Source organism: Emys orbicularis, chromosome 9 (genome assembly GCF_028017835.1).
Source record: "Emys orbicularis isolate rEmyOrb1 chromosome 9, rEmyOrb1.hap1, whole genome shotgun sequence".
Lineage (NCBI taxonomy): Eukaryota > Metazoa > Chordata > Testudines > Emydidae > Emys > Emys orbicularis.
Genome location: NC_088691.1, coordinates 54,122,932 through 54,137,755, shown reverse-complemented (window position 1 = coordinate 54,137,755; position 14,824 = coordinate 54,122,932). Strand labels below are relative to the sequence as shown.

Here is a 14,824-nt window from a genome sequence, read left to right as displayed (position 1 = left end):
CTCGGCATCAGCATGAGCTGGACTCTCTTTTTTTTTTTTTTTTTTTTGTCCTGTTCAAGACATCACTGCATCACCTTGCTCCTTTCCAGGACTTGGGGTACATCAACTCTCCAGCCGGCTTCAGGAGGAAACCAGATGGAGGATTACGTGGTAAGGAAAGGTGGTGCAAAGACAAGCCTGTGCCTTGCTGTGGGCCTCTTAGGCAGGGTGGGTGCCTAGTTAATATTCTGGGCATGTACGTATCCTGCGAAGGCACTCGCGCTGGTGTGACACTGGCTGCAGGGTCATGGGGCTGTTATGTGTACCTGTCTGGGGAAGAGCTTGTTGCTCCCTTTCATAAATGAAAAGAAAATGTTTGATTTATTTTTTTCCCCTCTCTCCAGTGTGTAAAATGAACTTCAGGTATTTTTCTATGTGGAGATGGCGTTAGCACTTAAAGGATGAAGTTTCATGAAATTGCCTAGGTCTTTTTCTTTGCCTCCTCCTTGCTTCTGTGAAATGTCAATAAATGGAATTTTAAGCCAAGTCAAGCATGTTTCCTAGGAAAAATATTCTCAGTAATGAGGTGGCCAAGGATTGGGGGGCTCAGCCCCCCAGATCTGAGCAACAGCCCAGCTCAGTGGGTGAAGCTCTGCCTCTGGCAGTTCCAAGGCTGGCTTGGCACAGAGCTGCCTGGCTGCCAAGTAGCAGGACAAGCAGGGAGAGTCGCCAGAGGCGGCAGCAAGAGGGGTGTGCCAGGCCCCTGCATGGTGCGGAGTCCCTCCTGAGTGCAGCCATGCCCCGTGCTGGTGTGGTGGGGGCAAGGCCTTCTCTACTGAGAGGCCAGAGGGAAGGGGCTGCAGAGAAAGGAGCCAGACACCGCCATCCAGCCCCCAAATAACCCCTCACCCAATGTCGTCCTACTGCCCCAAATAAACCCAAGCCTCACAAAACCACCTCCTGTTACAGCCCCTCACTCATCCCCCTCACATTTAGAAGAGCCGGTCACTGTAAATCTCTGAATTCTGAGTGTCAACAGGCCAGCGTGGAGAGTTGGGCTCAGCCCTATGCGGGTGAGGTGGGCTCACTCTCCTATTGCCCGCCCAGCCCTCCCCTGCACAGAGGCTGGGATGGAGAGAGCAACCCGCACACGTGCACTGGAGAGCAGTGTCTGACTGTTTTGACTCATTTCTTCCCACCACAAAGAATATTTTCACCAGCCACCTACGGTTCTAGCTCCTGTGGTGCTCTAATGACATGTAAATGTGGTCATATTCCATGTGGGGGGGAACATTAGTTCCCTTAGCAACAGTGGGTGAGACTTCTCAGTCCTGGAGGTCAGTGAGTTTAGTATCAGCTGTGGCATCCCTGTCACAACAGTAGTTTGATCTGAGCAGCGTTTCCTGTCATCAATATTTCAGCTTCCCACAGTTGAAAATCAGTGGGAATGGGTCTCACCCTCAATATCTGCTCTCAAGACAACCAGTCTCCAAGCGTATGTCCACACTGGGATAAAAACTAACCACGGCTGGCCTGAGTCAGCTTGGCATTTGGGCTTGGGCTGAAGCCTGAGCTCTGGGACCTTGCGAGGGTGGAGGGTCCCAGAACTTGGGCTCCAGCCTGAGCTTGAATGTCTACGCTGCAATTTTTAGCTCCTCAGCTGATGCCCCTCAAGTTCGAGCCAGCTGACCCAGGCATGAGCAGGGCTCATGGGGTACATCTGATTGACCAGTTCACAATTAGTGAGGCAAACGAGGCAAGCTGCTGCATGGTTGATTACATACAACATGGTGAGATGTTTATTTGAACCACCCAACTGGCAAATGTGAAACAGAGAAACCAAACGTGTGGAGCACAAGGAAAATAACGGGATCTGATGCTCTAGCCTCAACATCTTCTGGACCTATGCATGCATGAGTCAGCATTTCCAGTGGGCTCCTGGAGCCAGTAAGTGGGAGGGAGAAGGGGGTTGAGGTATGGTCTGAGGAGAGACAGTGGGGCCACATGCTCAGCTAGTGCTAATTAGTATAGCTCCATTGACTTCAGTGGAAGAGTGACATCTGATTGACAGCAGCTGGTGATCTAGTCTTCTGGTGTTCAGCCAAAACTCTCCTAGCCATCAGTGGGTGTCATAAATATAAAGGGAAGGGTAATAACCTTTATGTATGCAGTAACAGAAATCCCTCCTGGCCAGAGGTACAGAATCACTTACCTGTAAGGGGTTAATCAGTTCAATTAATCTAGTTGGCACCTGACCAGAAGGACCAATGGGGAAAGAAGATACTTTCAAATCTGGGGGGCGGGTTGGGGGGTTGGGTTTGTTCTCTTTGTTGGTTCCCTCTTAGGACAAAGAGGGAGACCAAGCAGGTAACCCAGCTCCTAAAAAGATCCTGAACTGATGCATCTAAAAATGACAGAAATTGTAAATAATAGCAAGGAAATGCATTAGATTCTTTTGTTTTAGCTTGTGAATTTTCCCTATGCTAAGAGGGAGGTTTATTCCTGTTTTTGTAACTTTGAAGTTTCAGTGGGTGTTTGTTTTGCCTGAGTAACAAGTGAAGGTAAGACTTGGACGTGGCTCTTAGAGGTGTGGGACAAACCCAGCTACACCCTCGGGTTACTACCCAATCCAAAGTGGATGATGATGAATCTGTCTTACACATTTGCAGGATGATGATAAAAATCTAATTTGGCAACACACCCTCATAGCTTTGTAATGTCACAATTTTGCCCCCCACAGGACAACTTACTCATGCAAACTCCTCTTCCCCCATCCCCTGCCCCCCCGGACCTCCACAAGTGGCTGTCTGTCCTAGGCCCAGGGAAGAAATGGAGGTGTTGGCTCTGACTTGCACCTAAATGGGGGACGTGGGATAGCAAAAGGGAATCCAGTTCTGGGATTAATATACCGAGCCACTGTAGCACCCTTCAGTGGGAGCTGGGTCCTAGGCTGGATGCTGGGATCTTCATAAACAGCTCTTGGATTAATGGTGGTGAGTGGCCTCACATCTAGCAGAAAACCAGTGTGTGTAAGCCACAGACCCTGATACTTAAAGGATTAGGCAGGAAGGAGAATGGGATGCCATTGGGCAGATATCTAGATCAGTCGGCCTCAGGGTGCCTCTGGAGTTGGCAGGGTTTAAAGGTGTGCTGGTGTAGACAAAAGCATGCGGAAGCATTGGGATGAAATGGATCCGTTCTGACAGACTTGAAATAACAGCTGAGTGGTTCAGGCGCTGCTTGCCAAATTCATCTGCTGTCTTTGTCTCTCTAAGCCTTTGGAGTGGTGCCGGCAATAGCTGGAGAGGTGTTTATAACAGAGTGACTTCTGGGGGCACAGACATCTACACCCCTGTGTTCCTTGTTTTGTGCCCTGCTTTGATTGTGTTAAGTATTTACCTAGCCCAGTGCATTGAGTCAGTATAAGGGTGTTCCTAAGAAAGATGGTCTTGTGGTTAAATCACAGGTGATCTTAGTTCTGTCCCTGACTCTGACATGGACTTCCTGTGGGACTGTGGACACCTTACTTAATCCCTCTGTGCTTCACGTTCCTCATCGTAAAATGGGGATAAAAATCCCTCCCCTGGGTATGTCTGTTAATGTTCTTAACAGCAGTTTGAGCCCCTCAGATGGAGGGTGCTATAGAAATAACTAGGTCTTATCTAGAGAGCCCTAGATCTCAAAGCACTCTACATAGGTCAATATTACTATCCCCATTTTATAGATGGAGAAACTGAGGCACAGAGAAGTGACTGGACCAAGGTCACCCAGCAGACTATTGGTAGAGCCAGGTATAGAATGCAGGTCTACTGAGTCCCAGTCCAGTGCACTATCCACTAGGCTACACTGCCCGGTTCAGTGTTATCACTGCTGCACAAACATTTCTCTAAGCAGAGGCCATTCTCTCCAGCTCTCTTCCCACCCTTCTGCTGAGCATGTGTTTATGAAACCTGTCACCACAGCACCTTGCAACAGTTGGAAAACGTCCTCTCACAAGGCTTGGTCCCTTTTTACAGAGGGGTGTAGGGCCTAAGATTCTTGGATTCTAGTCGGTGATCAATCTTTTTTAGCATGTTCAAAGCAGAGAGAGCAACCAAACTGTGTCATCCCCCCAGGCAGGGGGCTTCTTAGTTGGAATGTTTTTGGCCGAGTTTTGGTGTTCTGACTCAGCAGACCATTCAGCTCTGATGATGCAACAGCAAAAAAATAAAGAGCATAGCGAAGCCTCCCTTTATTCCCTAATCCTGTTTGCTTTTCTAGAAACAATCCCTAGCCCTAGAATCACTGACTCAATTCTTGGATCCCATTCTCATGACAAAGCGAATGTCTGGTACAAAAGGAGCCTTATAAAAAGGGGCCCCCAGATTCTGGGTCTTTACAGGTGCTCCTGGAATTCCTGCAGCAGCTAGGGTGTAGTGCCTAGAACGGAAAATGTCCAAAACAGGAACCAGGGTAAGTTTGTGTGTGTATCTTTCCGAAGGGAAGAGATGCAACTTAGGAAGCTGCTCTTGTTTACAAATATGGCAGAAGTGCAGAAAGAGCTTAGGGTAATGGAGCAGAATTTAGCACAGTGGTAGGAGAGTCTATTTCTCAGAAAGAAGATCAATGAATCAAAAGCAAGTGTTTCAAAAATATACGTGGCTTTTCCACTGGGGACAGGAGCTTTTCAAACCGAAAGCTCGCTCAGGCAGATAAAATGACTATTTAAAATACAGGGCTGTATTTTGAGTGACAAAGATGGTCTCTCCTCCCTTTTTCTTCACACTGGATATTTCTCTTTCTGCTACGGTACATAAGGAGAGCGGAGGTGGGAGGTGAATGCTGTGGCTGTTGGGGAGACTTTCAAATGTGCCTAGTGCCTCATGCTCTCCTCGGTGTCTTACTGGGGAGGACTGCTATGCCATGGAGAGTGTGGCAAGCTTGCGGGAAGATGCGCGGTCTGTCTGCAAAGCATCTGAGTTCCAAAGCTAGCAGCCAGCACCAGTGTATGCTCCATAGTTAGGCTGTCGAGGAGAAAGTACAGCGTGACTGCTGGGATGCTGATGCCTGACTCTCTGATCACAGGCGGGGGGAGACCAGTTGTGTGAAGTGTATCATACTGCCAAAGAGGGCACTGCCCAGACACCTGAGCTGCTTCAGGATATGTTTACCCCAGCGTTTTGGAGTGAGCCTCCCAGCCTGGGGTGACAGACTTGGGCTAGCAGGGCTTGTGCCAGCACTCTAAAAATACCTGTGCAGACAGCGCTTTGAAGGTGCTGCTTGGGCTGGAGCTAGGGCTCTGAAGCCCACACCCTTCCCTAGCCTTCAGAGCCCAAGCTGCAGCTTCAAAGTGCTGTCTACACCACTATTTCTAGAGCACCAACGTGAGCCCCACAAGCCCAAGTCTGGTGCTCCAAAACGTTGGGTAGACATACCCTCAGACTCCAGTGCTGTACCCAGGGGTGTTGAGAGCAGTTTTCCCACTGACTTGAGTGGGGGTGGGAGCAGGCCTTACACTTTGGACTCCTAGCAGGTTTAAAGCAGACAGGAATGTAGCTCACAACCCTACATTCTGCCTATGGATCAAAGTGCATGAGACTGAGAGCCTAGGTGCTGGTTCCCAGTCGGGTGCTGCTTCGCTGAGTGACCCTGGGCAGATACAGCCAAATTCTGAACTTCCTACTCCCACTGGGGGACACACTGGAGTGACCCTTCATTGCTCTGTGTGCCCATATGTAAAATGGGCACAATGACACTGCACAGGCATGCCGTGCAAAATATTCTTGTCATCCGCTCCTGTCTCCGAGTCCCATCGCAGCATGAGAACAGGGCGCTGCAGGCAGGCAGAGACCTGCCCCAGTATCAGGTGGGCACAAGGGTCTGCTCATGTAGAACTTACTTCACTACTGGGACCTAAGATCTAAGCAGGGGGAAAGGTGCTTTGTCTGACAGCTGGTGGTGTTGGGGCTGAGCCTGCTGGCGGACAGTAACTGACTAAAGATCAAGGACAAAGGTTCACTCGCTGCTTCACTAACTTCTTTTCTTGTTGCTGATGTAACTTAAATTGTGGGGAGCAGGAGGCTCCAGTGTCCTCTGAGAGGCAGGATGGTCCAGTGGTTAGGGCACTAGCCTAGGACTCGGGAGACCTGCTGTGCCACAGACTTGCTGTGTGACCTTGGGCAAGTCACTTAGCCTCTCTGTGCCTCAGCTTGGCACCTGTATAATAGTGACGCCAGCACTGCCCTGCCTCATGGGCTGTTGTTACTGATTGTAAGGAGCTCAGATGCTATGGTAATGGGGCCCACACAAGCACCTATTACCCCAAATGCATTATGTGCTGTGGAGCCCCTACCTTGGCATTCTGGCAGTTAACGGGGTAGAGTTATACTAGGAGGTTGGCTGTTTGACTGAGGGGTTGGAATGTCACATGTGACGGCTATTTCAGGCTGCTGAGCTCCAAGCACTGTGTGTGTTGTCAGGCCATTGCAGAGATGGGCCGGGAGTTTAGAACTGCAATCCAGAATTCACCTGTCACTTCCCTGCGGGTTAGAGCTGAGCCATCTCACTTGAACTAAGGATCTGTGCCCACCTGCAGTGAAGTGTGTGTGAAAGGAGCTTAGTGGCGGGCTGGTGGGGCGGAGCGTGTTCCTTACACATTCCCTGAGCTCTTCTCACTAAGGCTAGACATACTGATCTTTATTGTTAGTCCATTCTTTGCTCTGTGGACATAAGCTTCACGGGTTCTCAGTTCTCTTTGTGGTCATGTTTGAAGGGGGATGGGAAGCAGCCTGAAAACAGGAGCAGCGAATTGTTCTCTGTGACTACAAAACTTTGATTTGCTTGGTTAAAGCAAATTGAGGATGGGGGAGGGAAGTCAAATGTATTTTACAAATTTCACTTTTGAAACTTTTTTTCACTGGTAAAACAAAATGGTCATGTTAAGGCATCATAGCTTAGGAAGTGGAAACAGGCTGATGTATGTTATACATAGAGACTCCGAGAACTATGAAAGGGAAAATCATGCAGTTAATAGATAAGGCCCGATCATGCAAACATTCACGTGCTTAGTTTTAAAGCACGCGAGTAGCTCTCTCACACAGTATTTGGAGGACTGGAGCCTAAATGTCTTTACCTCTGTTACAAACCATCCCTGAAATAATTAAAATGACAAGAGATGTGAACCAAACTAGCCTTTTCCCTCTCAATGGTTTGTTTACTTTTTGCATTTCCCTTAGCGTGGCCAATGAAAACAGACCGTTTCATTCTTCAGAATTAGAACAGAACTGTGGTGTTTGGGTTGCAAACAACGGTGCTAACCCTGCCGTTCTTGTTACAAAACTGGCTTTCCCTCGGGCTACTCGCTCTTCTAGGGACTATTGGTGGGTATGAGGCTTCACAGGATTGGGCCCACTGCAAGCAATTTAAACCAAAGCAACCCTCTCCCCCACCCCAATTTTTTTTTATTGCATCTTTCTTTGAATGTCATTCAAACCATTCTAATAATACTAGGTTTTGTCATTTCTTCCCAGGGCCGTCCCTTTAATTGCTCATGGTTAAAGATGTGCCTTTATGTTAAAGGCAGTAGCTAAGGCGTCAGCCTTGTTCAAATGGTACGGTTTTAACTAACGCATGCTTACTTCAGTGACAGCACTTGCAGTTCTCACCTCCTCAGCCTGACTCTTCGCTGCTTTTGCCCAAGAGTCATCGACTGAGCCGTCACCATCTGTTTGGAAGAAGGAACCTCCCCTCTCTCTGCTTTGCTTGTGTTTCAGATCACTTTCTACGAAGACAAGCATTTCCAGGGCCGTCGCTATGAGTGTGACAGTGACTGCCCTGATTTTCACACCTACCTAAGCCGCTGCAACTCCATCCGAGTGGAGGGGGGTGCCTGGGTTGTCTATGAGCGGCCTAACTTTGCAGGGAACATGTACGTTCTGACCCACGGCGAGTACCCCGAGTACCAGCGCTGGATGGGCCTTAATGACCGCCTCAGCTCATGCAAAGCCATTCACTTAGTAAGTCTGACTTTCCCTTCTTCTCCCCAGTCTCCCCCAAAGCACACGTGTTGCTGCTTCTCCTCCATAACACAACGGATGGGATATTCCCAGATATACTTGAGAACGAGGTTAAGAGAATCCCAACAGGTCACATGGGACAATTTTTGCATCATCAGAAGGTTGCAATCTAAGGGGCAAGTGAACAAACCATGACCCTGGGAAGGCAGAGAGAGTAAGAAAATCTTCCCAGGAAAGCTTCAGTGTTTTCATGTAGAACGCGGCTGTAGTTCTATTGAAACGCTGCTGCAGCTCAGTCTAACCCACAACAGAGGGAAATGCTCTGAGCTTCCCCATGACCCGGTGAAGTGGTGCAAAGAAATGTGATGTCAACAGATAAAGAGAAACTCCCCCACTGATTTCAGTGAGAAAAGCAGTTTGCTTTGGGCAGGTTGTAGGTAAGTTTCAGTGGGTACCTCTAACAATTGGGGTGTCAGTGTAGTTTTGTTTGGAAATAACATTGCTGCAGTTTGCTTCTAGGCAGCTGGGCTTTGGAATTTATACAGGGGAGGTGGTTACTCTGTACCCTGTTTTCCTTAGTTTGCTCATCTACTCTCCTTGCTCCTCTTCCTGGCAGACGCAGTTTGCAGCAGCTGGTGTGTACACATGGTGACATTTCCCTAAGCACCTATGTCAGTTAGGGGCATAAGCCCCCTGGGAATTTTCATCCCTGGGATTTGTACTCCCCACTCAGTTGCTTTGGAGAATCTTCCCTACATGGCCTGTGCCAGCCTGGGTTTGTCTGACCCTCTGTAGCTTGTTTCCCACTCTGCTCCCTGCTAGAACCGATCTCCCGCTCGTTCAGTTTCAGTGCAACTGGCACTAGAGAGAGGAGATGGCTGCCAGGCAGTAGCTCAGCCCCCAACCCCCAGAGGTGGGGTGTAGGTAGGGGGATGGTTCCCCTAGGAGATCTCTGGTGCCTAGTTCAAGTTAATTAAAAATAAAACCACTTGCCCCCTCTTCCCTGGGATTCCAAGTATGGTTGGAGACGCGAGACAGCGTGCTGCCTGCTTTTCCCATTGACTCAACTGGCCACAGGCTCCATCCCTTTCAGTCAAACTTCCAGCTGCTTCACTGTACGCGTGCGGCCTGCGTGGAAGTTGCTCGCTGTCTGCAGCAGGGGCTGGGAAGGACAGTGAGGATGTTAAATAAAGCCAATGGCGTTTTGATACAAGACCTTTAGTAGAGGGCTCTTTCCATATGCTGGCAGTGAAGTGTGTGAGAACAACCCCAACTCATGGAGGGCTGTTCTTGCTTCTCAGGATCATTAGCGGAGTACGGGGAGCAGCGTGAGGGGGAGCAGCCCTGAGCCAGATAGATCCCTCAACTGCCCAAGACTAGAGAGCACAAAAGGGGAATTTTAAGCCCCGTATCACTTCAGGCACCTGCCCCAAGTGCAGGAACATTGGATCTAAGGTTTCTCATTCTGCCATGGTTGCAAATCGCTCCGTTCAAGCATTTCAGTAGCTCCTGCCAGCACTCGCAGAGCGCAGGGCCTGGCCTTTAGAAATACTGGCTGTGTACCTGCTTCACTGAGGAATCCATGCTTACCTGCTCTTACACAGGAGTGGATCTGGATCTGTCCTGCGGCTTGCGCTGGCAACCAGCTCACCCCGTGGGCAACCTGCTGAGTGAGCAAGGGGCAGCGAATGCTCAATAGTGGTGTGAAAGAAACAGCTGATGCATAAGGTGGATGGGAAGGCTGGTTCCCTTCCAAAAGTTTAGAGGAAGGGAATGCAGGGCAGCCTGGCATTGAGGCTGGCAGGGTGTGACAGGGTAACCAAGGCGTGTATCTCTGAGTACAGGCAAATAGGACCCTGAGCGAAGTGCAGGCAGTTTTCCCAGGGCATCCCCCTTCCTTAGTCTACGCTGGGAGTTCCTGTGGCTATCAAAGGAGAACACCATGCTTGGCTGGCTTTCTTTGCCCTTCTTTCAAAGGAAGGCTTTGCCACTTGTACTCAGCCTGCCAGCGCGAGGAACCCGTTGCCATGACTAGGCTGTGAAGAGCAGGGAAGCTTTCATCCGCTGCTGGCATTCATGTGACCCTCTCCACTGGCAGGGAATAAAAGCCAGGTGCATCAAAAGTACAGGCCAAAGCTGATTTTGAAAGGGACGCAGCTCAGCAGTGTTTCACTGATGGTATACAGCACCCTGTGCATCGTCCTTCATGTGTTGGTTGGAAATGTTTTTATCTGATCAAATGCTTTTGTATCTCTGTAGTGCAGCTGCCCTATGAACTATTAAGTATGGAATAAAGAACATCCCTAAAAATGCAGGTCACGCGGAAGGGAGGGAGGGGGCAAGTACCAGTGTAATGCTGGAGGCAATCAATGTGCTTAACAGTGATGCCTGTGGCAACCAAGGAGTGTAAACTAAGAGGTGATAAACCAGTGTCCAGCCAGCTAGTGCCCAGAGCATTGCCCCTGCCAGAGGAGGGAAATCCAATGCATTAAATACTGCATGCCTCCATATTCCAGAGGCAGGCCTGGGGCATGAGCAGCTGCTCCAGCATCCTCCAGCCAGAGCATACCTTCCCATAGGGGGCTCTGGAACAGCAGGACTTTCCTCTGGAACAGCTGGGTGGGCCCCAGAGGACACCACCTCCCCTGCCACTGGTCTCAAAGAGCTGCCCCTTCTGGTTGCTTTAACAGTGGTGGAGCCCTGCTGATATTCTATAATTAAACAGTGGGTGGAAGTATTTAACTTGTAATTCTGACTATTAACCCAGTCAGCTGGTGCCTGGTTTAGAGTCTTTTGCCTCCCGTGCTGCCTTCACCAATGCCAAGGCCTCGTAGTGGTATGTGACTGCCTTCAGCTGTGATCAGTGCTTGAAAGAGCCAACCGATGGGGGCACTCAGCTAGGGGGTCATTAGATGAATGTGAGCTATGGGAAACTTCCCCCCGTGGGCATTTGGGACTCCAGCTCATCCAGGGCAGCAGTGAAGCGTTCCTTTCTGGTGCAGAGGGCAAGAGGAACAAGCTGCCCTGAGGAAGGGAGACGGTGGCATTCAGCTTGGAGCTGGTGGTGGTAACAGACCAGGGAGGTAGGGATGAGGTGGGCCAGGCTGCACAGGAAGCTGCAGATTAACACCCTTGCAGCGCTTATGGCTATTCAGTGCTTGAAATCTCAGCCAATATAATGTTTTGCACATGTGAAATGTGAGTACAGGCTGTCACCATTTCATTGACCCCTTACTGCCCTGGGGCACACTGCGGCTCCAGTTCTGAAACCTGCAGCAACCGAAGGGTTAAAGCAATGGGAATCAGTTTAAAATACTGAAGCGCAGCCAGCCAGCCAAAGTGCATCTCTTATCCGTCACCAGCAGTGCCCTGGCCTCTCCCCGCTTGAGCCTGGGTTTGCCCTACCCGGCCCCTCATCCAGTCTTTTCCACTCCGGGATCCTAACGCTGGCATAGCAGGATGGCAGCATCTGGCACCATCTGGAGATGGGCCAGTGACTACATGAGGTGTAAAGCAGGGGAGAATCAGACCTCTGAGCCTGCAGGGTGTGCTCAAGTGTTAAAGCCTCTGGGCAGTGGAGGAGCCGATACTGGTACAGCAAAAAAAAAAAAAAAAAAAAATCCAGACAGGGGTTGGGGGAGCCTAAGGGCACCTTGAGGTGCAACAAACTAACCCAGGTGAACTGGAAAGCCAGCCGATTGTTTTGGTCGGGCCTGTCCTTTTATACGCCTGGGAGCTACCTCTTTTCCCCCCCCTCCCCCCTCTCCTAGTCACTATGTTACCATCATCAGTGCATTCCCCAGGGTTGGGGGGAAAGGGGAGGTTTCTTACCTCTCAAGAGTAATGAGGCCACTTTAATTGTTCACCTGTGATGCTCATAAACAGCACAGTCCCATGCAAACCCAGGGTCTCCATGGCCAGCGGCCTCCTGCAGTCTCCATCCAAAGCCACTGGGACATGAAGGGGCTTGCACAGGAGTGCAATGAGCGAAGGGTTTTGTGGCATAACAGCTGATGCTACTCGGAGTTCTGGGAGGGAAACAGAACCTCCTGCTCCACTGTGTAAATCAACCCCTAGCTACCAGGGGTTAGGACGAAACCTTGGGAGGTAGATTACTGTACATCTGCCTGTTGTGGGGTCCTTTACCTTCCTCTGGAGCATCTGGCAATTGCCAGAGGCAGGATCCTGGATGAGCTGGACTCAGGTCTGATCCAGCCCGGCAGTTCCTATGCTCCCTGTGTATAGCGAGAGAATGAGCCTGAACTGTGCTGCTGTGCCCAGCAACGTGTGATTCTCTGTCTCCTGTTCCAGTCCAGTGGAGACCAGCACCGCATTCAGATCTTTGAGAAGGGGGACTTTGGTGGCCAGATGTACGAATCTACGGAGGACTGCCCTTCGGTCATGGACGAGTTCCACATCCGGGAAATCCATGCCTGCAAAGTGCTGGAGGGGGCCTGGGTATTCTATGAGCACCCCAACTTCCGGGGCAGGCAGTACCTCTTGGAGAAGGGGGAGTATCGTAAGCCCGTTGACTGGGGGGCTGTGTCCCCCACTGTCCAGTCCTTCCGCTGCATTGTAGAGTGAGGGGTGGGGCAGCTCCCCCTTTGCCAGGGAAACCGCGTGGAGTTTGTGAATAAAGCAAGTGGCTGATGCAATGCTGCCTGTCCTGCTTATTTCCGCTCTGGTGGTCGGGCCCTGGCTGGCTGCACCCCGCAGCCACCCCTCACTCACGCTAGGGGCTAGACCTTTGCTACCATTCACCCCTCCCTGCCCTGTGCCAGCCCCTCCCCTCCCCATGGCACCAGTGCTCCCCTCCTCACCCTGTTAGGGTTGCCAGGTGTCCGGCTTTCGAAGGGAATGCCCGGTCTAAAAGGGACCCTGGCAGCTCCAGTCAGCACTGCTGACCAGGCTGTTAAAAGTCCGGTCGCTGATGCAGCGGGGCTAAGGCAGGCTTCCTGCCTGCCCTGGCTTCATGCAGCTCCTGGAAGCAGCCGGCATGTCCCTATGACCCCTAGGCAGAGGCACAGCCAGGGAAGCTCAGCGTGCTGCCCCTGCCTCAAGCGCCAGCTCCATAGCTCCCATTGTCCGGGAATTGCAGCCAATGAGAGCTGCCACACGGGCACTGCACAGGGCCGACTGGCCACGCCTCTGCCTAGGAGCCAGATACGCCGGACGCTTCCGGGAGCAGTGTAGGGCTAGGGCAGGCAGGGAGCCTGCCTTTGCCCCGCTGCGCTGCCAACTGGGAGCCGCTTGAGGTAAGCGCCACCTGGCCAGAGCCTGCACCCCAACTTCCTTGCCCCAGATTGGAACCCTCTCCTGCACCCTAACTCCCTCCCAAACCCCGCACCTCCACCTGCAACCCAACCCCCTGCCCCAGGTTGAAACCCACATCCAAACTCCCTCCTGGAGCCTGCACCTCGTCCCCACTCCCAGAGCCTGCACCCCAAGCCCCCTCCTGCACCCCAACCCCCTGCCCCAGCCCTGACCCCCCTCCTGCACCCCAACCCCCTGACTCCCCCTCCAGAACTCCAAATCCCTCGGCCCCAGCCTGGAGCCCCCTCCTGCACCCCAAATCTCTTATCCCTGGTCCCACCCCAGAGCCTGCACCCCCACCCCCAGCCCAGTGAAAGTGATTGAGGGTGGGAGAGAGCAAGCAACGGAGGGAGGGGGCTGGAGTGAGTAGGAGTGGGGCCTCAGAGAAGGGGCAGGGCAGGGGGCGGGGCAAGGGTGTTCGGTTTTGTGCAATTAGAAAGTTGGCAACCCTATGCCCTGTGCCAGCTTCTCCCCTCCCCATGGCACCAGTGCTCCCTTCCTTGCTCTATGCCAGCCCTTCCCCTCCCCATGGCACCAATGCTCCCCTCCCCGCCCTGTGCCAGCCCCTCCCCTCCCCATGGCACCAGTGCTCCCCTCCCTGCCCTGTGCCATTCCCTGCCTTTCCCAGCCCCTGCCTGGCTAGCCCTGCTGGGAGCCCTGGCCCCCAGTGCCCCAGGACTGATTCTCCATGGCCATGCACCTTGGGGTGGCCTTTGGGGGCCTGTGTATTCAGTTCCTGGCCTCAGTCACCTGCCCTGCTTCCAAAGAGTGGTGACTGGCCACCTACCAAAGGTAATAGCATGTGGGGCCTTGTGCCTGTCGTGCCAGCCTCCTCCAGCGCTGTGCACCCGTCCTGCCAGCAGGTACCTGCTGGGATTGGGCCCTCACTACAGCGCCAGCCATGCTAAAGCAGAGAGCTGCCCACAGGGGACAGAGACGTGTGGAGGAACTAGGAGAGGGAAGTCAAGGCGAACCCGAGAAAGGGAGAGCAAGAGGGGAAGGATCCCAATAAGGGATAGAGAGCTGCCGCCCCACTTTCTGCAGGGGCAGCCAGGGAGTTTTGGTAGCTCAGCCTCTTTGTGACCAAGAGACGCCTTGTACCTGCTTTTCAGAACACCCCCAGCTCTGTGCAGACGTGGCTGTTGCTCACCGGGGCGGGAGGAAGGGAGACTCAGCTGAGAGACAGGCTCCAGGGAGAGCCAGACAGAGGTGGGGTTGGGGAAACAGGCACAGGGGCTGGGGGAAGAGGAAGAAAAGGGAGATGAAGGCGAGAGAGCAAACGGGCAAGAGAGCAAACGGGTGAGAGAAACGAACAATATGGGAAGAGGAAGGAAGGAAGAAATGGGGGGATGGCAGGAAAAGGACATAGCTCAGGTGGAAGCAAGGGCCTGCCCATGCAGAGCCTGTGGTGGGAAATCATTCGTATGGCTCATGGTTAATGGTCCGTGTTCCAATGGTGTCAAAAGGCCCCAAACGAAATCAGGGCCCCATCGTGCTGGGCGCTGCACGTACATGCACTGAGAGAGTCTCACCCCCAA

The 14,824-nt window shown here is 52.0% G+C and overlaps 1 protein-coding gene across 1 annotated transcript; it reads left to right on the top strand.

The window, feature by feature from the left end:
* The first annotated feature begins 12 nt into the window (after positions 1 to 12).
* On the top strand, positions 13 to 12,604 carry CRYGS (crystallin gamma S). The gene is made up of 3 exons (XM_065410424.1): positions 13 to 150; positions 7,731 to 7,973; positions 12,285 to 12,604. The coding sequence occupies exons 1-3, from the start codon at positions 13 to 15 to the stop codon at positions 12,555 to 12,557; spliced, it is 654 nt and encodes a 217-aa protein (XP_065266496.1). The 3' UTR covers positions 12,558 to 12,604.
* The last annotated feature ends 2,220 nt before the right edge of the window (positions 12,605 to 14,824 follow it).